General features: G+C 40.5%; 3 protein-coding genes across 3 annotated transcripts; all 3 read left to right on the top strand.

The window, feature by feature from the left end:
* Window positions 1-2,478: 2,478 nt before the first annotated feature.
* LOC133964444 (protein S100-G-like) lies at window positions 2,479-3,430 on the top strand. Its single transcript, XM_062398525.1, has 3 exons — window positions 2,479-2,542; window positions 2,849-2,997; window positions 3,138-3,430. The coding sequence occupies exons 2-3, from the start codon at window positions 2,857-2,859 to the stop codon at window positions 3,342-3,344; spliced, it is 348 nt and encodes a 115-aa protein (XP_062254509.1). The 5' UTR covers window positions 2,479-2,542; window positions 2,849-2,856; the 3' UTR covers window positions 3,345-3,430.
* A 13,997-nt stretch (window positions 3,431-17,427) lies between these two features.
* On the top strand, window positions 17,428-19,252 carry LOC133964994 (ictacalcin-like). Its single transcript, XM_062399354.1, has 3 exons — window positions 17,428-17,553; window positions 18,681-18,814; window positions 18,923-19,252. Exons 2-3 carry the CDS (start codon window positions 18,686-18,688, stop codon window positions 19,046-19,048), a joined length of 255 nt encoding a protein of 84 aa, XP_062255338.1. The 5' UTR covers window positions 17,428-17,553; window positions 18,681-18,685; the 3' UTR covers window positions 19,049-19,252.
* Window positions 19,253-20,453: 1,201 nt separating this feature from the next.
* LOC133964758 (mucin-7-like) lies at window positions 20,454-23,113 on the top strand. Its single transcript, XM_062398998.1, has 4 exons — window positions 20,454-20,471; window positions 21,048-21,488; window positions 21,780-22,142; window positions 23,093-23,113. Exons 1-4 carry the CDS (start codon window positions 20,454-20,456, stop codon window positions 23,111-23,113), a joined length of 843 nt encoding a protein of 280 aa, XP_062254982.1.
* The last annotated feature ends 3,017 nt before the right edge of the window (window positions 23,114-26,130 follow it).

Below are 26,130 nucleotides of genomic sequence, written 5' to 3' on the forward strand. Positions count from 1 at the left end.
ATCTATCTATCTATCTATCTATCTCTTCTACTCCCTACAACGATTGTCTGCAGACGATCTAATCGATGCAGTATCCCCCTTGACTGCCAGGTGGCGCACGTGCATAAAAAATACTGCACTTCTTTAACAGAAGTAAGCATCTGCAACCACTAGCCATCTACTCAAGTTGAGCACCTTTAGTTAGTTCGTTAGCTTGGATTACTTTGATGCATTTAATTAATCGTTTTAAACTATTTTGGCCAGCAAGAATTGTTGGCTCCTAAGATCCTGTACATATCTTTTCCTGGTTGAAATGGGCTTCGATCTAATTCTGTATTGTAGAAGATATACCCTGAGGCAAACATTGCAGTCTTCTCTCGCCCCCCCGGTCTTGTACTAGAACAAGTCTGTTCTGTCAGTTAAACTCATAACATGTATGTAGGTTACACTTTTACAGGTGCGTGGTTTAAATCTAGATGAAGGCCAAGTCCAAAGATGGGTGTGGTTCAACTCAAAACTGAGTACTCCTTTAATAACGTAATAATCTGAATATGGCTCAGAACGTCAATGTGATTGACAGGCATTGCAGCTGCTTTGATCCTATGGTCTCTGATATATTTAAATGCAGCTGCCCCTTCAGATGGACTGGAACGTGACTGAGTGAACCAGTGAGGAGTGGAGGATAATTCACTTTGTCTCGTCTCTTTTGTATTTTTAAGAATTTCCTTATCTTATCTTTGTAATTTTATCGATACCTTCGTTTACTTTCTTTGGATGTTTCCTCATTGCATATTTATAAGATTTATGATTCTTGAGTCTCTGTTATTACAGTTTGCTACATGTGTGTATTGTGTGTAGTAGGTGGTAGAGGTCAAACTGTATAGTTTCCCTTTGTGTTACAATTGTATGACAAGTGACCTATTAAAGATGCAGTCATGAAAATGTACAGGCTACTGAGTTCTCATTGGTCTGAACTCATGATGAAATATTTTATTTGTTTTATGGACAGCTTCATGTTGTCAGATAGGTCATATGTTTGACACCTAGACATAAAAATAAAGAGTTGTGATGACTAATACTTATCATGGAATTCTCGTCCAGTCCCAACAAACCAGTTCACCAGTCCCTTTGTGCGACACTGTAATTATAGCACAAAGCAACTGGTAAAGCTATATGTACAGCGAGAAACCAGCTCCACCAGTTGCTCTACTGCATCCATCCCACCAAGTTTCATGGGAATCTATCCAGTTCTTTTTGTTGATCTTATGTAAAAAACAGAGAGAGGTGGAAACATTACCTCCTTGGAGTGTTATCAGTAAAGTGGCATGGGGCTATCTTCACTGATCTCAGCCATGTTTGTTTCCTCCCATACACAGTAACACTGAATATTACTACGCATGCAGTGATTGTTATAAACAGACGAAGGAACACTCAACACATTCAATGTCATAGTTTAATTTTTTCTTATAGTGAGGAACAATGAAAGTCACATCTATAGCCTCTGTGTCACATCTGCCACCGGTCTTCTCTCCTCTTGTTGTAGCTGCATTTTGCCATGCAGCTCACACACTTGAGAAACTCCTAGAAGTTGATGTCTCCTTTACACTTCCCTCCCTGACCCTTGTCACATACTTCCGCCATTTTAGCCTAGAGAACACGTGATAAGATCAAACATTCAAAAGTGTATTCAGCTTTATTCAAAATAGCACAGAGAATTAACTTGAGGAATAAGAAGTAACTTTTTAAACTGTTACAAATAAAAAACAACAAAATATTTCTGAACCATCTAGTACCTTTTCATAGATGTTATTATTATGTGCAATTGATTAGAGGCATGTTTTTGAACATATACATGTGAAAGGTAAGACCTGAACCATATGTTGTTGGTATGAGCCATGAGTCATTGAGAAAAGCAAGGAATTCCCTTGTGGTAAAAGTATTTACATTCCCACAGAACTTTGGCGACAGAAGGGAACAGGTTTTTCAGTCATGTTAAGTGTAATGTACATTTTGCCTTGGGATGGTAGTTAAAAAACCTGTTCAGGACTGAAAAAGCCTGTTCCCTATATATATATATATAAAAGCCTGTTCCCTATATATATATATATATATATATATAGGGAACAGGCTTTTTCAGTCCTGAACAGGTTTTTTAACTACCATCCCAAGGCAAAATGTATATTTTATATATATATATCAATATGGAACAATAGCAAAACTGTAGTGCAAATGTAAACACACACATGTCTGACTTTTTAGGTAGAATTGAAACCATACTCAAGCTTTCCAATTTACTTTATTGAAATAAAAAAGATGTGGAGCGAGAGGTGCGGGTGGAGTGGGGTACATTGCACAGGCATGAATCACTGCAGGTGTTTGTGTAAGTGTGTGTGTGTGTGTTTGTGACTTTGTGTGTCTGGGCACGTGTGTGTGTGTGTGTGTCAGACGAGTGTCTTCTCTTTAAAAGGAGGCTTTCCCCCTCGCTCTGACCACACTCTCATCTGGGACCAGTAGTGAGACAAACGTGATTTTTTCTCTGCTTCTGGTGAACGAGGACTCTGAGGTGAGCACAGATGGAAACTGCCAAATGCTGGAGTAGGGACCGAGCGAACGATTCAATAGAACAGAGAGAATATTGTGTAGAAAAGTTCTTTACTAAAGTTATTCTACAGCTCTGAACATTTATGTCATTGTCTAAAATATGTATCTATAACTGACTTTATCAAGAGATTTCATGAGGCCCGACAACACAATGCCCGGATAATCGTCTTTTATCTTGTTCTCTGTTGCATTATTAGTGGTTTTAAGGTATTTTATTCTTCTTTTCCATCGATTCATTTGTAAAATCAATTACAATTTTTCCCCTCAGCTGTAGATATGGCTCGTCTGGATCATGTCATCACAAACATTGTGGATATATTCCAGGAGTACGCCGAAAATGAGGGCAAGAAGAACAAGTTAAACAAGGAGGAATTAAAGAAAGTGTTGCAGCAAGAAATACAAAGTCCTGAGTTGAAAGTAAGTGATGCAAAACACTCAGGTAACATATTCCACAGTTATCCATAACAAATATGCCTCTGCGGATTATTTGTTATATTCTGACATCTGGTTTTGTGCATTTCCTACTCATCATCTAACTGTAAGAATCCATTTTCAAGGGTACAATCAATGCAGATGATATTGAGGAATCCATGCAGATGCTGGACAAAAACCATGACGGTGAGGTCAACTTCCGGGAGTTTTGTCGGTGTGTGTCGTACCTGGCCAAGTGCCACTACAAAAAGAAGACAGGCAAGGGAGGCAAGGGAGGCAAGGGAGGCAAGAAAGGCAAGGGCAAAGAACAGGAACCTGAGCAAGAAGACTGAAGATTCACTCCTAAAATGATGGAAGCTCTGTAACATATTAGAAATATTCTATATATATATTTGGCATATAAACAACTTAGATTTCATTTGTGACCCAGTCTTCCAGATGCTATTGCTCTCAAGCTATTTTGCACGTTTAATAAAACTCAAGCTTGTTTCCTATGTCTAAAAAGTGCATGCAACATGTGATGTTCACTTGTCTAACGTACAAACTGAAAATAAACTTTCAAAAAATGAATGAATTTGTCGGGGGCTTCCTCTGTCTTTTGAATCAATCACTGCACGTCTCACTGGAGAGTATCTGGTGTTGTTGTCGTGAAAGGAAACAAACATACATTCTCCTCTTGGTATGGATTGATTACTTTTATATAAAAAACTGTGTGAACATGCTACTCAGTCCATTTTCAAAATGCAGTATTAAGATGTACTATTTGCTGAGACATGTACTTGGAGTGTAATTCAATCAATCAAATTTATTGAATTCAAGAGAGTACCTGAAATAAATCTACTTAAGTAAATACCAGATACATAAAAAACGTACAGTAACAAAGTAAATGTAGTTCATAACATCCCACCACTGCTGAGAGGGACTGTTCTCCGTGGGTTAGAACTGTGACTGATGTCTTTGTCTTCCATAAAAGTCATGTGTCTAGATTCTTCATCTCTTCATCAATTTTTATGCTTAATTAAAAACAAAAATTCCAAATCATCAGAAACAATAATGTTAGATCTATTGTTTGGGAGCAGAGTGGAAAAACAACTTTAATAAAGCTGTCCTTTATATCAGGTTGTATTCAATTTGATATCTTATACACTGGATTTATATTCACACCACAGAGTGTTAACGGGCGCACAGTCCAGAAAAAGGTGCCTTTCTTTTGGTTGTCATTTCCCCCTGCCTTCCTGACGGGAGTTTGTGATTGGTTGCTTTGCCTGTTGGGTGGAGCATCCAGCAGTCAGTAATGTAAAGACATGGAACAGTTATTAGTAATATGACTCTGTGAGGACACAGTAAAGTTAGGACAGGTCGTGCAGCTTCACTGTTAATCTCATATAAGACGGGGCGAGCACATAAAGCTGAATATGACAACAGGATTTAAGCCTGAAGATTGAATTTATACACCTGCAACGCCTGTGTGTGTTTTCAGAGGGGTTAACTTGTGCATTTTGGAAAATTTTCAAACAACAAAGAGTGAACTACTGCATGTTTCTGATGTAATGTTTGGACATTTCGTTGTGTTGTGCAAGTTCACACCTCTCAAGAACTAGTTCAAAGTTCAGATAATAAAAGTAAACATGAGTACTTCACGTTCATAGTTCACCATTTAAATTCTGAACTAGTTAATAGTTCAGTTAAAAATTCCATTTGTTTGTTTTAAGGTGGTAAGTGAGAATGAAAGACTTCTCCTGCTCCTTATTCACGGAGCGGTCCGAACGGCTGGTTACCGGACAGACAGCGAGCCAAAATAACCAGTGACAGTACCGGCTTGCGTATGTCAGTCACCTGTGAAGACAAGCATCATTTACCCCTGAACCAGCGCGGAGAAATGATGACGATGATGATGAAAAATGTAATATAAAAACAATTAAATATAAGAATAAATATAAAAAAATCAAATTAAATTAAATTAAATAAAAAAAATGAAAAAAATAAAACCGCATGCGTACATCCTGCGCAGAAGCTAACTGCGCACATCCTGCGCAGAATCCCATTGCACATACATTTTTTCCTTTTTTTATATTTAATTAATTTAAATTGACATAGTTAAGGTATTTTGCAATTAATAGGAGAAATCCTGAAGGTGTTCTTTTGAGTTCAGTCATGAACAACACTGGCTGTCATCTCTTCTACTCCCTACAACGACTGTCTGCAGATGATCTAATCGATGCAATATCCCCCCTGACCGCCAGGTGGCACACGTGTATCAAAATACTGCACTCCTTTAACCCTGTAAGCCCCAAATATAGAAAAACCTAAAAAAAAAAATTATTTGACCTTTCAGATCATGTTGTATGAGGCCTTTGATGCAGAAATGAAAGATTTAAAAAAAAAAAAAAAGTTTATGTACGTTTTTAGAGAAATGTTGTAATATTGCAACATTGGGCTTAGTTGGGAGCGGGATTTCTGTATTTGTACTCACGTTGTATGAACAATTCAGAACAACTAATGGTTCATTTGCAGGGTTGATTGCTTACTTAGCCCCATAACGGTATATAACATTAATAATAATCACACATTAGTCATATTTTTATGAAGTAATTTATTAAAATTATTAAAAATATTAAACAAGATAAAACTCTTAAAAAGCGCGTTTTTCCCCTCTTTTTTTCTTTTTATGACATTGTGTCATTGTGTTATCTTTAAGGCGAACATCACACTTTCTGCATTGCGTGTTGGTGTATCCTTTATTGCACTGTCTGCAGCGTCCTCTCCCTGTCTTCCTTGGGAAATGACCAACTAGGTCCTTGCGTACATCCAATGGGAGCTTCTGAGCATTCAGAGGGCTTCCTGATGTCACTGACTGTGTTGCTGGGCTCCCTTTGCCTGAAGATGGCCGTCCTCTCTTTGGAGTTTGAAGTGTTGCGTTTACCAGGATAAGAGAGGATGCTAGCTGTGCCTGAAACTGTCTCCTGTTCATTGTCTCTTTGCTAGACACCTTAAGCGCTTTACAGTCCCGCTTGTAGAGCAACCAGGCATTGATCACAGCGAGGATGATGGTGTGCCAGAAGATGTACATGTACCAGCGACGGGATTTGATGGGGAACTTATATTTGGCTGTAAATGAGTCATCAGGAATCATCATCTCATCCACAGAGTTGTTTTTGGCTCGATGTCCACGTAATTATCAGCTGCACAGACCATGGGTGGTTGGTTTTCTTTGTCCACTTCTTTACAGACATCTTCATCGGAGTCTTCATCACTCTCATCTGTGTCACTGATTTCAATCTCAACCTCACTCTCTCCATTTTGGACCAGGTCAATAACATCCTGCACCATGTATCGCGGCTCTCTCCTTGCTGGTGGCATTCTGAAAATAAAATATCAATTAATTAACATGAATATATGTTTTATATATTGTAGTACATAACCTGAAGGAATAGATAGGGTGGTGGACCAAGTGCTCAGGGTAGAAATGTTTTCCATGCAGACAATACTGTCAGCCTGGTAAGTCGCTTTGGACAAAAGCGTCTGCTAAATTCCCTAAATGTAAATGTAAATGGTTTAATGGCTCTAATTATCATACTAAAAGGAAAACATGCATCCCCCCCACTTACATCCACACCCCACATTCAGGAACATTCCTGTCCCCAGAACTGAATTGTTCCATGGACAAAGTCATGGAATTTTAGGTCAGGCTGATCAAATTAACTACATTTTTTAGAGATAAAACTTTTAAATCAGTCAAATTTGACCAGAACACAATACAAGGGTAGAATGTATACTATCCATGTATAAAGAAAACACTTTGTTTCAGGCAGTGGTGTAGTGGAGGGAACACAACCTGTTTGAGCCCACTGCAACAAGCCAGCTATTTTGACTACCACACAGTGTTGTATAATTGCAACAATTATATAATAAGCTCTAAAAGAAATTTGATGCATCTATTCCACACTAACTACATATGTACATGCTCTAGACATTATAATAACAACCAAAAAATATATAAAAGACATTTACTTACATGCATCTGATGAATCCAGTCCAATGAAACCAATAGATGTTGTTCGAAGGAAACCTTGAGAGGTTGTGTGAGTTCATGGCCAGAAGGCGTGACTTATAAACAAATGTACGATCCAATAACATTGTGAGACTGAACAATAGGACCCAATGACTATGTAAATGTGGTAAAAAAACAAGAAAAAAAAAGCCAGATTGTTTTTTAGGATGGTTAAAGGTAACGTTGTAATCTTACAACAAGGGGTGCTACAGGGTTAACAGAAGTGAGCATCTGCCACCACTGGCCATCTAAGCAAGTTGAAAATCTTTAGGTAGTTAGTTAGCTTGGATTACTTTCACATTTCATTTTATCGTGTAAAACTATTTTGGTCAGCAAGAATTGTTGGCTCCTAAGATCCTGTACATATTGTGTGAAGCTATAACTTGTAGAAACAGGCATAAGCTTAATAAATTTAATTTTCTTTTCTTTTCCTGGTTGAAATGGGCTTCGATCTAATTCTGTATTGTAGAACATATACCCTGAGGCAAACATTACAGTCTTCTCGCAGCCTCCCGGCCTTGTACTAGAACAAGTCAGTTCTGTCAGTTAAACTCATAACATGTATGAAGGTTACACTTTTACAGGTGTGTGGTTTAGATCTAGATGTAGGCCAAGTTCAAAGATGGGTGTGGTTCAACTCAAGATTACTGGGTACTCCTTTAATAACGTAGTAATCTGAATATGGCTCAGAACGTCAATGTGATTGACAGGCATTGCAGCTGCTTTGATCCTATGGTCTCTGATATATTTAAATGCAGCTGCCCCTTCAGATGGACTGGAACGTGAGTGAGTGAACCAGTGAGGAGTGGAAGATAATTCACTTTGTCTCGTCTCTTTTGTATTTTTAAACATTTCGTTACTTTATCTCTGTTATTTTTTTATTAATACCTTTGTTACTTTCTTTAGATGTTTCCTCATTGCAGATTTATAAGATTTATGATTCTTGAGTCTCTGTAATTACAGTTTGCTACGTGTGTGTATTGGGTGGTAGAGGTCAAAGTGTATAGTTTCCCTTTGTGTTACAATTGTATGACAAGTGCGTCAGATGCAGTCATGAAAATGTACAGGCGTGTAGTTGAGTTCTAATTTAAAAACAAGTTCAAAGATGGGTGTGGTCTGTGCCTTGTTTACTGAGTGCTCACGTGATAATGTTGTTTATACTTCTGAGTTCTCATTGGTCTGAACTCATGATGAAATATTTTATTTGTTTTATGGACAGCTTCATGTTGTCAGATAGGTCATATGTTTGACACCTAGACATAAAAATAAAGAGTTGTGATGACTAATACTTATCATGGAATTCTCCTCCAGTCCCAACAAACCAGTTCACCAGTCCCTTTGTGCGACACTGTAATTATAGCACAAAGCAACTGGTAAAGCTGTTTGTACAGCGAGAAACCAGCTTCACAAATGCTCTTCTGCATCCATCCCACCAAGTTTCATGGAAATCTATCCAGTTATTTTTGTTGATCTTATGTAAAAAACACAGAGAGGTGGAAACGTTACCTCCTTGGAGAGTCATCAGTAAAGTGGCATGAGGATACCTTCACTGATCTCAGCCATGTTTGTTTACTCCCACACACAGTGACACTGAATATTACTACGCATGCAGTGATTGTTATAAACCGACGAAGGAACACACAACACATTCAATGTCATATTTTTATTCTTCATTATTTCTTATAGTGATGAACAATGAAAGTCACATTCTTTAGCTCCGTGTCACATTTGCCACCGGTCTTCTCTTTACTTTCCACAGCCGGCTCCACCGCCTCTCCTCTTGTTGTAGCCACATTTTGCAATGCAGCTCACACACTTGAGATACTCCTCGAAGTCTATGTCTCCTTTACACTTCCCTCCCTGGCCCTTGTCACATCCTTCCGCCATTTTAGCCTAGAAAACACGTGATTAGAAAAATAAAGATGTACATACACGTGTAACTTCATCCTGAAGATGAGCATGTTGAGTCTCTTACCTTGGCCTCAGCGCAATCCATTTCTTTATCCATCATCTTCTTCATCTCCTCCTTGTTCAACTTGCCATCACCATCAGAATACTCCATAAACACCTCCACGAGGTTCTTAATGGCTACTTGTAAACGTGCCATGGCTGCAGCTGGAGAAAAAGTTTCATGCTGGTGTTTAGTAAAGAGGAGAAATGCTCAGGAGTTCATGTATTTTAAACGTACAGAGTTCAAATAAGATAGATATTTTATCATTTTGCAAAACACATATTGTGGAGTCTTATCCAAGTTCATTTAATTCCATTTTTAAAAGTGTAAATATAATCAAGCGATATTAACAACAACAATATTGCACCTATGTTTGCAATGACACTAAATAAAGCTATAAGGAAAAAAACAGTTTAAGTATAATCAGTACTCACTTTAGAGTTTCAGTTCAGCAGGTGAAGAGAGATCAGGTCTGTGTCAGTAGCTCGGACTGTGATCAGACTGAAGGAAGAAGTCTTTTTTTTATAAGAGCCGATGTTTGACACACCTAGACATAGAAATAAATATATGTGCTGATTCATGATGCAAGTGGAGATTTTGCTCAGTCCCAACAAACCAGTTCACCATTTCTTTTGTGCGACATTGTAGATAGACCGATTAAGGTGTTTGTGCAGCAAGAAACCAGTTCCACAGTCAATTTGTGCCACAGGTCATTAAACATTACTCAGGGCTCTGAGGGTGGATTCATGTTTGTGTGGTCAAAGGTTTGCAGTGTGTGTGTGTGTTTGTTTTATTGCAATAAACACTCATAAGAAAACCCACAACACATTCAATGCCACAGTCTGTTGGTATAGCAGCATTTTGCCATGCAGGTCACACACACGAGAAACTCTTTAAATTCGATATCTCCATCATAATTTCTGGCCATCCTCCCAATGGCCTTGTCAAAGTCAGCTGCATTATTTTTGGCCTGAAGAAAACAGTATTACAGGTAACAGCAAGAAATACATCTAAGTGGAAAATCTGAAAAAAAAAGTATATTCATCATTTAAGTTGAGCATGTTGAGGCTCTTACTTTATCATCAGGGCTTTCAACTTCTGACTCCATCACCTTCTTTGACTCTTTTTTCTGGAACTGGCCATCCACGACCACAATGTTCTTAATGGCCTGTTCTGCATGAGCCACAGCTGCAGCTGAAAAAGATTCATGAGGGTGTTGAGTGCTGAAGATAAATGCTTTTATGACAGAAAATACATTTTGTGAACATTTTTGTGTAGTAATCTGTGTATTTAGGTCACTAGAGTCCTCAGGTTAGACTCACCAACTTGGCCTTCATTCAGGAATGAAGATGGCAGAGGAGGAAGCCTCTTTTTAATGAGAGTAAACAAGCCGGTCTGGCAGAAATGATCACATGCATGTGTAAAAAGACAGACACATGCTGATTCACGGGATCACAAACTGGCCTTTGAATTACACTAAATTATATTATGCAGGTGTTATTTGAGTGATCCTTTGTATTATATATTTTTTTGTTGAACTCGATTTACAGGGATTTGTGATTGAATTGAGTTGTTAGTTTTAAATGTGTCTCAAAATATTGTATTATTTTTCATGATATCACATATGAACCTCAGACACGCAGTAATAATATCCTGTGTTGCAATGTTGGTATGTTTTTCAGCCTAAGTTTACATATACGTTGAAATGTAGGGAACAATAAATACAACATAATAAAAATAATAAATACTAAGGAAGTGTGAATAAACGTCAATTGGTTTGTGCTGCAGGACGTGTATCAATAATGAGGTACATGAAAATAAGTATCTGTATCTGAAAGTGGGGTTACAACTATCATATCTAGACACACACACAAACACACACATGCACGATGGCTCTGACTACATTTTTGAAGGACATCAATTTCCCAATTTCAATTTTCATGAATTATCTCCACAATAAGTGGCACAATAAGAAGAAGGAGTTTCTTGTCCAAGACTAATTGAATATCCAGTAAAACACACACACACACACACACACACACACAAACACACACAAACACACGCACACTGCAAACCTTTGACACACACAAACATGAATCCACCCTTAAAACGATGATGAATATTTTTTGACCTGTGGCACAAATTGACTGTGGAACTGGTTTCTCGCTGTACAAACACCTTCATCAGTTGGTTTGTGCTTTATCCACAGTGTCGCACAAAATAACTGGTGAACTGGTTTGTTGGGAGTAAGCAAAATGTCAATTTTCATCATGGATCAGCACAAATATTTATTTCTATGTCTAGGTGTGTCAAACATCTGCTCTTATAAAACTAGGCTCCTTCCATCAGTCGGATCACAGTCCGAGCTGCTGACACAGACCTGATCTCTTTTCACCTGCTGAACTGAAACCCTAAAGTGAGTACCGATGCAAAATTTAACTAAAAATTTAAATAATTTTATTCTAATTCTGCAACATCAAGACGTTTGATAAGACTCCATCTCTATCTTATGTGAACTCTGTACGTTTTAAATACATGAACTCAAATACATGAACTCCTGAGCATTTACTAAACAGCAGCATGAATCTTTCTCTCCAGCTGCAGCCATGGCACGTTTACAAGTAGCCATTAAGAACCTCGTGGAGGTGTTTATGGAGTATTCTGATGGTGATGGCAAGTTGAACAAGGAGGAGATGAAGAAGATGATGGATAAAGAAATGGATTGCGCTGAGGCCAAGGTAAGAGACTCAACATGCTTATCTTCAGGATGAAGTTACACGTGTATGTACATCTATATTTTTCACCATTCACATACATTATGCTGATCTAATCACATGTTCTCTAGGCTAAAATGGCGGAAGGATGTGACAAGGGCCAGGGAGGGAAGTGTAAAGGAGACATCGACTTCGAGGAGTTTCTCAAGTGTGTGAGCTGCATGGCAAAATGTGGCTACAACAAGAGGAGAGGCGGTGGAGCTGGCTGTGGAAAGTAAAGAGAAGACCGGTGGCAAATGTGACACGGAGCTAAAGAATGTTACTTTCATTGTTTATCACTATAAGAAATAATGAAGAATAAAAATATGACATTGAATGTGTTGTGTGTTCCTTTGTCTGTTTATAACAATCACTGCATGTGTAGTAATATTCAGTGTCACTGTGTGTGGGAGGAAACAAACATGGCTGAGATCAGTGAAGGTATCCTCATGCCACTTTACTGATAACTCTCCAAGGAGGTAACATTTCCACCTCTCTCTGTTTTTTACATAGGATCAACAAAACAAACTGTACAGATTTCAACACTTCATCCTTTTTACAGGGAGTTATTCATGACTCTTAATAAACTAAATCAGGCTCATTTAGGGAACTGATACATATGAGTTGGTGAAATTTGGTGTAGCTTCATTGAATTTAAGGGGAATGTTTTGCCACGCTCAGAGCGATGATGAATATTTTACCTGTGGCACAGATAACTGGTGAAGCTGGTTTCTCGCTGTACAAACAGCTTCACCAGTTGCTTTGTGCTATAATTACAGTCGCACAAAGGGACCGGTGAACTGGTATGTTGGGATTGGACGAGATTTCCATGATAAGTATTATTCATCACAACTCTTTATTTTTATGTCTAGGTGTGTCAAACATAAGACCTACCAAACATGAAACTGTCAATAAAAAATATAAGATTTTCAATCATAGGTTCAGCCCAATGAGAACTCAGTAGTATAAACAACATTATCATATGAGCACTCATTAATGAAATCACAGACCACACCCATCTTGTTTTTAAATTAGATCTCAACTACACGCCTGTACATTTCCATGACTGCATCTTTAATAGTGCATGGTCATACAATTGTAACACAAAGGAGAACTATACAATTTGGCCTCTACCACCAACCACCCAATATACACACGTAGCAACATTTGCAATGAGGAAACTTCCAAGGCAAGTAAACGGAGATAATGATAAAATTATAAAGATATATCATTGAAATGCCTCACTGACATTCTGGTCTGTAAAGCATTTCATTTATTCAAATTTAATTTGCTGCAAAAACTTTTGACTCACTCACAGACGTCAGGCATCAAGATAAAGACATGCAGTGTAATATTCTCACAATTCAACTGCATTCGGTTGAGCAGTAGGCGAGACAAGTCGTGATGAAAGACCGTCGCCACTTACATCCACCACATTCGGGGATCGACCCTTCATGATCCGCAAGACAAGACAAGACAAGTCACATATACAATACAGGCTCTAGAAACGGGAGGGGGGGGGGGGGGGGGGGGGAGTTATAGGCTTTAGAAATCTGCTGCACTGTCGCAGAAGGTTTGACAGTTTAAACAGGTTTTTGTTGGAAATCAGCAGATATGAGCCTGAAGCAGCACAGCAGGAATGGCGTTTAAGCTGTTTTAAAAAAGTTCTGAATTTGGCAAGATTGACACAAATAGGAAGCTCAAAGGTGTTTGTGTTTACTGGCTCTGCCTAACCACAAAATACTACGTAACACTCGAGGAAATGTGATTTACCACCATATCACACCGCTCTCTGCAGAATATAGTGAGTTTATATGTTTGATTCATAACTGTAATATATATATATACAATATAATAACATATTTTATCCAACCCTAACCATAACCCCATTATGACAAATTAAGTTAATAGGTGGTCTGCGAGAGGCCCAAATGACTGGTTCCAGGAGTAGGAACAAAAGGAGTGAAAGCATGAATTATCTCTAATGTCTGTTCTGCTCCACAAAGACATATAATTAATCCTGAACACTCCAGCAGAGACGCCACATGGGTAAATGAAGCAAATGCATGTTTTAGTGAACTCCTCTTCTGCTCCTGTGCTGCTGGAACATGTCTCTACTCAACTCAATCTTCTCCTCTCACCGCTGATAACAAAAAACACACAACCTATCTCACTGCAGCTGTTAAAGGTTTTATATATTTCAGATAAAGATACAGTTTGTCTGATTCAGTGGGGCGACTTGTCCCCACCAGAGGGAAGCACCCGGACACACAGCAGCCCAACATGATCCGTGTATTTTTCCATACTGGCTCAGCTGGAGCCACCACCCTCCGGGGCAGTGCTTCATCCGCTCTGTGGAGCCTTTCAACAGAAAGCACGGTTGTGGTGACAATGACAAAAGCCTCCAGGTGCCTCCACAACAGACGTTTCAAAGTCGAATTATGACAAAAGAAGAAGAAGGGATATGAATAGACAAATGATCACATCCACTATATTAGTCATAATTTATTACTCAGGTGATCCACCGTGGCACTGTGCAATAACCCTGGTTCTTTATTATAACCATTGTACAAATACTCCCGAAGTTATATTGTATTGTAATTATATTTAATTATATTATTTATTTCACCCTCACTGTACAACTGTAATACTCATACCATTCAATATTTATCCCTGCACTTCATTTCTTTCTTTTTCTTAGACCATCGCATTTTTTGTTTTGGGTTATTATGTGTATTCTATCTAAGAACATTGAGAGCCACTTCACCATGTCAAATTCTTTGTTTGTACAACTTACTTGGCCAATTAAACCTGATTCTGATTTATACCATGAATGACAATAATATATACTACTAGCACCTTCCCCTCACAGCGAGGCGGTTCCTTGCTCGAATTGTAGCTGGGCCGAGGCCAGTGTGGAGTTTGCATGGGATTTCCCTGGGATCTCCATTTTCCTCCCACAGTCCAAAGCAATGCATACTGGGGTAAATGGGAGAGTCTAAGTTGTCCATCGGTGTGAATGTGAGCGTGGATGGTCTCCATATATGGGTCTTTTCGCCCAATGTCAGCTGGGATTGGCATCAGATACCCTGCGACCCTTCCGTTCTTTTGAACGTGTTACGTAATATTTCTTTTCCTGGTGATTAAAGGATGCAGCCTAGTCACTAAGAGAATTCGGTCTTCTAATGCAGCCTCCGAAGGATTTGCAGCCCCTGAAGTGAGACACAGCTAAAAAGTCCTAGATTCTCGTACCAAAGCCAGACCATCACTCTTATCATCACACAGCCAAAACTCAGGTTGTTACATCAGCAGCACCCGACAGTTACACCACATTGTCTGTGTGTGCAAGGACAAGTTGTGATACTCGGTAAAGTACAAAAGCCTGGAGGCTTTAGCTTCTTGAGCATCTAGTTTCACAACAGCTCATATTCGTCTCGTATGACACTCTGCCGTAGACAAAAATGAACGTAGAACTTAATTACACAATGCAAACAGTCCAATTATCAACAGTTTGTTTGCTGCAGGAGCATTTAGTCAGTAAGAGACTCAGCATAAACAGCAATGATGCAAACTGACAATACACAGAAACAATGTGAAACCAGAAATCACCGAAGGACAAAGAAAGAGTGGTGCACTGTGCACATACGTGGTCCATTGTGTGTCACTCTGAAGCTCTCATATTTCCTGGTGGCCAATAGAAAACTCATTGTTAACTAAGCTGTGTAGCAACAACAGCGTTGTTCTTCTTTAATCATTTTTTTGTTAAAACCGCACAACTGCAGAGAGAACCCAGCTCAGTTTTCATCTACCATCCCCGTTCAGGAATACTGAGCCAGACGTCGTAAACTTAAGTGAACAGGATTGCAGTGTTGCGCAAGTGGATCTGCTTGATGGTAACAAGCTTTTTGAGATCAAGCTCTGTTAAATGATTGCATGTGTTTCTTACAGGAATCCAAAGACATATTAAGGATCACATAACATTGCATTTTCTGTGCAACGAAAAACCTGAAAAGGCAAAAAATGAGGACCAGGCAGCAAGAAAAAAAGCCTAGAGATATATCTTTGTTTCTTTCTTGATTAAAAGCCGCTGAAACCAATGCTTCATGAAGTAAATTAGCTGCTTCCTCTGTGAAATCCTCTACTCAGGGTAAACAAACACATATTTGCTCGCACACACAGGCACGCACGCATGCGCACGCACACACACACACACACACGCACACACACACACACACACACACACATACACACGCACACATACCCAGCCAATGAGTTTTAGTGGAAAGTTTTGTGGGCTGTGTTACCAACAGATGGGCGGGGAGCTCAATGACTGTTTTGTCCAAAACACAGAGCCCTGCCCTCACGCCATCTCAGTTCCCTGTACTTCGTTTCGTCTCCTCATGTAGATTTTAGAAAAACGAGACAACATACTTATATGCATCTAAAAAAAGGAAAATCCAACTTTTAATAAATTACTGTCTCTACAAACTTTAAACGCAGTCCATCCAGGACATTTCACTCAGGACCGAATTGAATTCTAAAGTCAAGGAAACCATTTAATACAGTAAAGATGGTGCATTCCTGCTAATTGTTTCCGGTGTTTTGTGTAAGAGCTGTTTTCTACTCAAACCTCAGCTAACAATGACGGTACAGTTTCTCACATATCCCTTCCCAAAGTGGGTTTGGTGAATCTTGGAGACTCTGCACTGCTCCTCTAATTAAGACTACAAACCACAAGCAGCTGCGTTTCAGCAGTGGAACTCAGGAAACCACGTCTTGAATGCATGAGGGTTCATTATTTGGGACGTGTGGCAACAAATTTATAGCCCATACAATGAGCTGATACGTTGCAGAATATGTTTTCGTTTGTGCCCTGAGGGACTGAGGTCTGTTTTCACAGGGGAGGACATCACCAGCGTTAGAGGCACAAACATTCTCTGGCAGTGAATCATGGCGTCCCGCCCCCTGTCATCGTTGTCGTCTTCTCACTTAAACAGTTGCAAAATGTTGCTGTGAGTGGAAAGGCCGGTTGAGGTTGTTGAGATTCAAAGAAAAGACAAGAACCACTGACTTTAGTCAAAAAAAGTTTGAAACTGGTCAAGTCACATTTCAATCACAAATTCACATTTACTCAAGAGGGATTTATTTCTTCCATCTGCATTTTCATTTACAAGCTGCTTTTTCTTATACTAACTCAATTATCCATTAGATCGCCTCTCGAAGCCAGGCTGACTGGAATCTTTATACTCTTTAAACCTTTCCCTCATGAAGTATAAAATCTGAGAAAATACATATAATTGATTTGCATTCAAATGATCTGGAAGACCCCAGTGTTTGGATGCTGCAGCTGTAAAGGTTATAATGTTTATTCTTTTGGGTAGTTTGATGTTACGTACTGTCTCAGTGGATTACTTAGGTTTCCATTGTCTGTTTGTTAGATGAACAGGATCATGCAAAACCTCTAACAATGCAGTGTGATTCAAGAGAAAACATTCAGTTTGGGCGCAGATCCAGATGAGGGAGCATATGATTTCTTTTTTTCTTTCTTCAACATTGCGAGATCCTTGAATAGAAATCAGGCACAGTGTTGTTCCCCACTGTAAAATGTCACGCAAATCAAGAACATTTTGTATGCATTAAAGATGGAAGGAGGGACATGGGAGAGGGATGGGTAGGGGCTTGGAAAGAGGGCGTTGGACTCCATTTAAAAGGTTTGTGTCCGGGGTCTCCTCTCAAATCCCTCTCTTCCAACCCTCTCGATCTACCCAACTATTCATACAACTTTGGTAAGTGGAATACTTTAAAGATTTTTGCAATTAGTTTCTCCAAATAGTTGATATGTAGCTTTATGTGGCATCAGATGCAGGAAGTGAGCTTCTGGGTGTGGTTCAATCTGGTGAGTTGAGTCTGTGTCGGAAACAGGATGTAAACCAATGAAAACATTCATATCACTGTAGCATGAATACAGTGTTTGTTAAATATAACAGTGACATTAATGGGGATTCAGTGAGTTACTAATATGTAATATTTTGTATTTTATACACAAATCAGGAAACAACCCTGAGAGAAAAGCTAAAATATCCCATCTTCATTTCTTCTTTTATAATTATGTACACTTTATGAATCTTACTGTAAAGTTAGTCTTTTCTATGCTGCCCCCTTGTGTTTAGGTTTTTAACTCCTGGTCTTGCAGCTGGAATTACTTTGACTTTCAAACTTATTATGATTCTAACAGTTTGTTCTCAAAGGAGAAGAACAGACATGATGGTCATTTAGTCTGCAGAAAGTTTGAATGAAGGATTTATAAAAAAAAACTAGATTTAGTCTAACCTTAATCCCAGCTATTACTTGTCTAGAGCTAACCTTACCCTTAACCTTTAACCTTAAACATAACTTTAACCTAAACCTAACCTTAACCTTATCTTAACTTAACCTTAACTGAGCCTTTGTTAACAACATTAGTTTCTGCTGCACTTTTCCTGCTGTAACAAGTCAAAAGCTTCTGCAGCACGTTCAATCAGTGGCAGCTGATAGGAACCATCTCATAGATGCTATTTCTAAATAAGACAGGGTGGAGTAACTGGGTGGATGATTTAATTAAAATACCCCAAAGATTTGACCGCTGCTAACTTTACTCATCATAATGAAGCCTTGGTGGCTTTTTATTGAAAAGAAAAAATACAAATGGGAATTTTAATTAACAAAATGTTCTTATTTTAGCCTGAATTATTTTAGTGTTATGAAATAAAATGTAAATTCCCTTACTGACTAGTCTGTAAAAGGATCAAGTCCATTTATGAGCCATAGGAAGTGAATTGGGCAGGGACATTCCTGATATTATCACACAAAAAACAAACTGAAGAATAAGAGTTCAATCAATGCATTTTAATCAGCGTATTTTTTATAATTTCAGCCACCATGTCAGCGATCCAACGTGCAATGGCCTTACTCACGGATACCTTTGAAAAACACGCTGGAAAAGATGGACGACCTAACATGTCCAAGGCAGAACTCTCTGATCTGCTCCGTGCAGAGTTTCCTCAGATAGTAAGTAAAACAGATGGACTCCAATTGACACACGGAGCTGAGAATACCTCTTTGTTCTATTTCTAATGTTTTACAATCTACTTATAACCCCTGACTTTCTTTCTGTAGTGCAACAACAAGGAAGCACTGGACAAGATCTTTGCCATGTTGGACAACGACAAGGATGGGTCGGTTGACTTCAAGGAGTTTGTCACTTTTGTGGCAGCCCTCACCGTGATATCCAAAGAAAAATAAAGCCCTTGGGCACATTTCCCCAGAACGTTCTCGTTGGTTTAGAATGAAATAGCTGAGTGTTCCGAATTGAACCGGCGACATTTATAAAATAAATACGTTCTGAGGAGGAAAGTTGATCAAAAACCCAATTAAAATTATATTCTGTAGTTTATTAGGGAGAGTCGACTTGAACCTTCCTGAAATAAATGATTTCACACTTTCAAACTTTTGTTTCATGTGTTTGTGTGTGTGTGTGTGTGTGTCTGTTGTTCTGCCTTTCAACACAACATATGAACTCAAGCGTCAGTTCCTCATTTAGGGACCCACTGTTTATATGGTTTACAAACACATTAGGAAACTAAACTGATAGAAAAGCAAAGTTTATGTGTGCATGTGATCCTTGGAGCTTAAAGATCCACTGGCTCGTATGAGGTATGTCTAAACATCTCCAATAAGCTTATCTGTTGAAAAATACATCATATCATATCTTATTTCATGTTATTATGCTCATGTATATTTTGGTCTTTAATGGTAAACTTAATGTAAACTTATACAACATAAAGAAATTAGAAGCTATGACACTATGTGTCAAACCCAGATCAGCGCCAAGACTGGAATTATTTCTGAAAACAACAAACCAACAGCGGCCGAATAAAACTGAACATGGACTTTCAGTCACGTCATAACGATTGGTCGTGTCTCAATGAAGATGAAGATGATTGACCTTCACATTGGATGATCCTCCTGAATATGATCACATGACCAAATGTGGCAGAAACCTTTGAATAAGGAAGATTTAAAAATAGGTATTTCAAAAATGTTTTCCCATTCAGAATACATCAGAACCAAATCTAGCTCAAAAACCCCACTTGTGAAATCTGGAGCAGATTATCAAGGAGAGCGTGAAACCTAGTTTAGATTTGTGAAATACAAAAACAAAATAAAGTTCACAGTTGGTTGGTTGGTTCTTATCAACAACAAATTCAACCAGGTAGAGAACAAAAACTCAAAGAAATCAATAAAATGTTCAACTGTGAAATCACGATGAGCAAATATTCCTTAAATACGTCTCATAGTTATTTTTAATTATTTTTCAGTCATAACATCTGACCAGTTCAAGCAGCTCAAGAAATAAAATCAACCGGACAGTGGCGTTTCTACAGTAGTGGCACTGCCCCACCAGATGGCGCTGTCGTGCAGAAAGCTCAATACATCTGTACTTTGTGGCAAAATATATTTAATTTAATTTTATATACAAATTAGCGTGAATGTGTGCATGAATAAACTTGACTCACAAGCATTATAGTCTTGTTTTGGAGTCATTTGATTCGTGTGTTTTTCTGTCTGTGTGCATGCTCTGTTTAACGCTTCTCTCTTGCCGTCCGTCTCTGCTCTGGGGCAACGGCCCAAGCTTAAGACCGTTGCCATGGGAACACCAATGAGCGTAAACCACAGAGGCCGAAGTTAACGTTGGGAGAGTGGGCGGAGTCGGGGCACATCTGAAAGTGCCCCAACTCCGCCCACAAAATTGTATTATAGGCAACATCTTTATTTCGCGCTAAGCGCTTAAGCATGTAAAATGTATTTGAAATAGGATTTCTGCTCCCTGCTGGCACTCAAAATGCAGCCCATAGCATATCTTAGTGGTCTATATAGGCCTACTACTTATAATAATCAGCTCCCCATTTTTTTGACGGTGTCATGACATCGTCAAAAAAATCGCCTTTGAAATCGTTTGTCGCCTTTGAAATCGTTTGACGCCTTTGAAATTGTTTGTCGCCTTTGAAATAGTTTGTCGCCTTTGAAATCGTTTGTCGTCTTTGATATTGTGCTATCAAAGGCAATGCTGCTATAAAAGGTGAAGCTGCTTCCAAAGAAGACATTGCTTCCAAAGACGATGCTGCTTTCAAAGGTGACACTGCTCCCAGAGGCAATGCTGCTCTCAAAGAAGACACTGCTCCCAGAGGCAATGCTGCTCCAAGAGGTGACGCTGCTCCCAGAGGAGACGCTGCTCCCAGAGGCGACGCTGCTCCCAGAGGCGACACTGCTCCCAGAGGCAATGCTGCTCTCAAAGAAGACACTGCTCCCAGAGGCAATGCCGCTCCAAGAGGTGACGCCGCTCCCAGAGGAGACGCTGCTCCCAGAGGCGACGCTGCTCCCAGAGGCGACGCTGCTCCCAGAGGCGACGCTGCTCCCAGAGGCGACGGTGCTCCCAGAGGCGACAGTGCTCCCAGAGGCGACACTACTCCCACAGGCGACGGTGCTCCCAGAGACAACGGTGCTCCCAGAGGCGACGCTGCTCCCAGAGGCGACGCTGCTCCCAGAGGCGACGCTGCTCCCAGTGGCGACGCTGCTCCCAAAGGCGACGCTGCTCCCAGTGGCGACGCTGCTCCCCGATGCGACGCTGCTCCCAGAGGTGACGCTGCTCCCAGAGGCAACGCTGCTCCCAGAGTCGACGCTGCTGCTCCGTGAGGCGACGCTGCTGCTCCCAACGGCGACACCTCTCGTCCCAGATGTGACACCTCTGGTCCCAGATGTGATGCTGCTCCCTGACACGACGCTGCTGCTCCCAGAGGCAACGCTGCTGCTCCCAGAGGCAACGGTGCTCCCAAAGGCGACACCTCTGGCCCCAGATGCGACACTTCTGGTCCCAGATGCGACGCTGCTCCCTGAGGCGATGCTGCTCCCTGAGGTGACGCTGCTGCTCCCTGAGGCGATGGTACTGCTCCCAGAGGCGACGCTGCTCCCAAAGGCGACACCTCTGGCCCCAGATGCGACACCTCTGGTCCCAGATGCGACACCTCTGGTCCCAGATGCGACGCTGCTCCCTGACGTGACCCTGTTGCTCCCAGGGGCGACGCTGCTGCTCCCAGAGGCGACGTTGCTGCTCCCAGAGGCGACACTGCTCCCAAAGGCGACACCTCTGGCACCAGATGCGACACCTCTGTTCCCAGATGCGATGCTGCTCCCTGACGCGACCCTGCTGCTCCCAGGGGCGACACTGCTGCTCCCAGAGGCGACGCTGCTCCCAAAGGCGACACCTCTGATCCCAGATGCGACACTTCTGGTCCCAGATGCGACGCTGCTCCCTGAGGCGATGCTGCTGATCACAGAGGTAACGCTGCTGCTCCCTGAGGCGACACTGCTGCTCCCAGAGGCGACGCTGCTGCTCCCTGAGGCGACGCTGCTGCTCCCTGAGGCAACGCTGCTGCTCCCAACGGCGACACCTCTGGTCCCAGATGTGACACCTCTGGTCCCAGATGCGACGCTGCTCCCAAAGGCGAATTTGCTCCCAGAGGCAACGGTGCTGCTCCCTGAGGCAATGCTGCTGCTCCCAGAGGCGACGCTGCTCCCAAAGGCGACACCTCTGATCCCAGATGCGACACCTCTGGTCCCAGATGCAACGCTGCTCCCAAAGGCGAATTTGCTCCCAGAGGCGACGGTGCTGCTCCCTGAGGCAATGCTGCTGCTCCCTGAGGCGACGACGCTGCTCCCAGAGGCAACGCTGCTCCCAGATGCGACACCTCTGATCCAAGATGTGACACCTCTGGTCCAAGATGCGACCCCTCTGGTCCCAGATGTGACCCCTCTGGTCCCAGATGAGACACCTCTGGTCCCAGACGCGACGCTGCTCCCAGAGGCGACGCTGCGACCCTGCTCCCAGAGGCGACGCGGCTCCAAGAAGCGACACAAATCCAAGAAGCGACGCTGCTCCAATAAGAACAGACGACTGAACCTTCTGTGGTTAAACCTGTAGAACCAAAACACTTCTCTATATTGTCTACTGCAGTCGTGCATCAGGAAGGGGACTCCGTCATAACTGTAACCATGACCACACAACAGCTATCATCACAGTAAAGTTTGTAAAAATACTTTTCACGCCCACTGACCTGATGGTGACGTCGGTAACTAGACCTTCACTTCCTGCCTCCACCGCCTTCTCAATGGACATCAGAGTGTTTTCTGGAGCGAGCTGCAACACACAGTGACAAATAAATGATGACATTAACATTTGAAAAGCAGGTTGTTCTTTCACTCTAAATATTAATTTCGTTGTGTTTACAGAAATGTAAACAGTTTGGCTGAGAAGGATATGAGTTACAAATCTATATCAAATATGTGAAACATTTTCGATGTCGAAGCAAAACTTAAAAATTAAGCCTGTGATATCACTCGACAACAATTTATAATATGGAAATTAAGATAAATAACACATCTAGTTTGAAAAGGCCGAAACAGATGTAATTCAATAAATCTGCCCCAGGACCATGGTCTAACACGAAAATCTAAAGGAGGTGTCCTTCAGATAGATTGATGGCAAAATGTGGTAATTTATTTTATAAGAAACTATTTAAAATATGCCTTTTTTAATAACTTGTCAGTCTTTACAGTCACCACTCCAAGTTTATTGCATTATTAGTTTTATTCTTAGGCACATGGTGTTACAAAAAAAAGAGAACTTCTCTGAAATGAATGAAAACATTGTGCCGTAAAGAAACTGTAGAGAAAAAAATGTCCTTTATATTTCATACACAAACATTCTCTGGGTACTTCCATGTGGCGACTGGCGACACAAATCAACTGAAGTTTTAACCAGTCTACAAGCAAAATCAGTCAACTGTTATTCAATGTGAACTTAATTTGTTTCTAACCCTGCCAATCTACAACAGCCAAACCATAGATTGTAGAGAATGAATGAAACTGGGATGTAGAGGATCTTTACCAACAGGAAAACATCCTCAGAAACAGGAGGATAACTGTTAAGAAAGCTGCTTTCATCTTGAGAAACATTCCTTGCTGCACATTGACAAGACGGCCAAAAAAAATAAAGATATAAACAAACAGAATCTTGCATTCTCATTCAGTTCACTGTCATGAGCCAACAAAGTACAACTAATAAAAACCTTTACAAACATTCAGTCATCAGCTGTCCACTGAACTGCTGCACAGAGGAGCGAACATTTCTCCATCAAGAGAAAACGGTTGATGTGTAGCAGTGTTCTTGCATATCTGATTTAAGCATCTTAATAATTATTTTGATGGTATTATTGCAGGTTTGTGTTTTTCACTTTAGTTTGAACTGAAAAAGCTGCAAAATGAAAATCCCTGTTCACTCCTCTGGCCTGAACCTTCTTTAGGTATGAATCAAACTTGCGACTAAGCTTCACAAGTCTATCCAAGTCTTCTTAATTTCGGTTTGTCGCTGTTGCCAACAACATCAAAAAAGTAAATTGACACTCAGGTTAATTTAATGTTAGTCCGAGTCGTCCTGCTTCTCAATGTAAACGTGCACGTTGTCGTCCTGGTCCAGCTGAAACCATTACATCTGACTGTCTTTGTCTCGGCCAATCGGCTGCAGACGTATTTTATCCGGGTCCTCGTTGATGGCGGTTTTGAAATTGACATTTTCATCAAACTCGCACAAATACTGGAGAGAAAAGAAAGGCAAAGAATGATTAATAACATCCACATCGGTTATCACAGGATGTATATGACGTCTTTATTGTTTTAGTTTAGGTCAAAAGCAACATACATGAGCTGTGGAAGTAGAACAAAAACTGCAGTATTGATTCTATAGCTGGAGGATTCAGAGCAGCTTTGAAGCAAAGAGGCTAATGTGCCTCGAGACTAGATCGAGTGAATAAACCAGGACCAACAAAACATAAACCCAGTGCGCTCACTTAAGTATTGCCCTCTTGAAATAAGGTAATAAAAATCCAATTATACAAATCAACTGATTTAATTGAATCTTGTTTCAGCACATCTTACTGCTTCAGCAACACAGGCTGAACATTACAGCCTCACGGTTGTAGCTGAAATAGTCACATGATAAAGAGACTGTTTGCAGGTGTTTGACAGACTGAGTGAGCGTCTCAAGATGTCCTGAAGGTGAATTCAGATAAATTCCCACCAGAGTAAAACTGCACTTATCAATATTTCTCATATTAACAATGGTAATATTTGTAATAAATATACAGGAACTGGGAGGTGAGCTTTACCTTGACCAGATATTTCTCCCATCGGTCTGCTGACACCGACTTGCCGATCTTCCTCAGCAGCTTCACATGATGATCTACCAGCAGCTTCAGGACTGAGGAGACATTTGACAGACGAAGAGGTTCAGTGTCGAAAATCCATTTTAGACTCAAATTGGCATCTGTCAAGCATTTTACTCTCAGACCTGTTAAGTTACTAACCAGGCAGACATCTGTGTAAAGTGTCTTCAAAAGTTATGTTTGTTTATGTCTTAAAACTGAAACAGGCTGTCTTTACACAATATGCACAAAACATATACTACAATAGATTTATACACAACAGAAAAAAACAGATTAGATCAGAGGAAGCAATCAGAGACATCTAGATTTTGAGACCCGTTTCAATGGCGTTTGGCAGCACGAGACCCAAACGTCCGGACGTTGGTCGGGCTGCCTTGGTCGACCGGGGTCAGGCAGGCTGTTCTGGTAATGATCAATCTGCCGGTTCACCTTCAGAAACTTTGTTAAGAGTTTTACTTCGTCTAGATCAGCCTTTCCCAAACTTAAGAAAGCCGTGGGCCAATTTGAAAACTGCACCTGCCACCTGCACCTTTAATCAAACTTATGGGATCCACACACAGGACTAGAATCATATAAATGATTAAATGTATAGCAAAAATTATTGCATATGAACGCAGGTATATGCAGTGCAAATCCAACAACATCCACATTTAAGCATAACAATTTGCAAAGCAACCCATGTAAAAAAAAAGGAATTGCCAATGGGTAATTGTTATAAATATATTCTTACTGTTTGTATAACAGACCACAACAAGGATATCCACGAGAAGACAAACACATTTGAGGTGTAACCAAATATACTTAAAGCGTTTATGCTGGGCCTGGGACAGGTACTCACTTGAGTCCTTTCTGCGAGTCCTCTTTTTAGTTTTGTGTGCCTAAACTTGTTTCCCTTTGCTGAGTTATCATAAGGGGCATTGTGTATCACTCCTGCTACTGATGAAAGGTCCATGTTTAGTCCAAGGTAACTATTTAGTCGTTATATTGTGGTCTATTAGTGTACTTAGGTAGACGCAAGAGGCACTTGTTTATTATGTTGTGTTGATT

Source organism: Platichthys flesus, chromosome 11 (genome assembly GCF_949316205.1).
Source record: "Platichthys flesus chromosome 11, fPlaFle2.1, whole genome shotgun sequence".
Lineage (NCBI taxonomy): Eukaryota > Metazoa > Chordata > Actinopteri > Pleuronectiformes > Pleuronectidae > Platichthys > Platichthys flesus.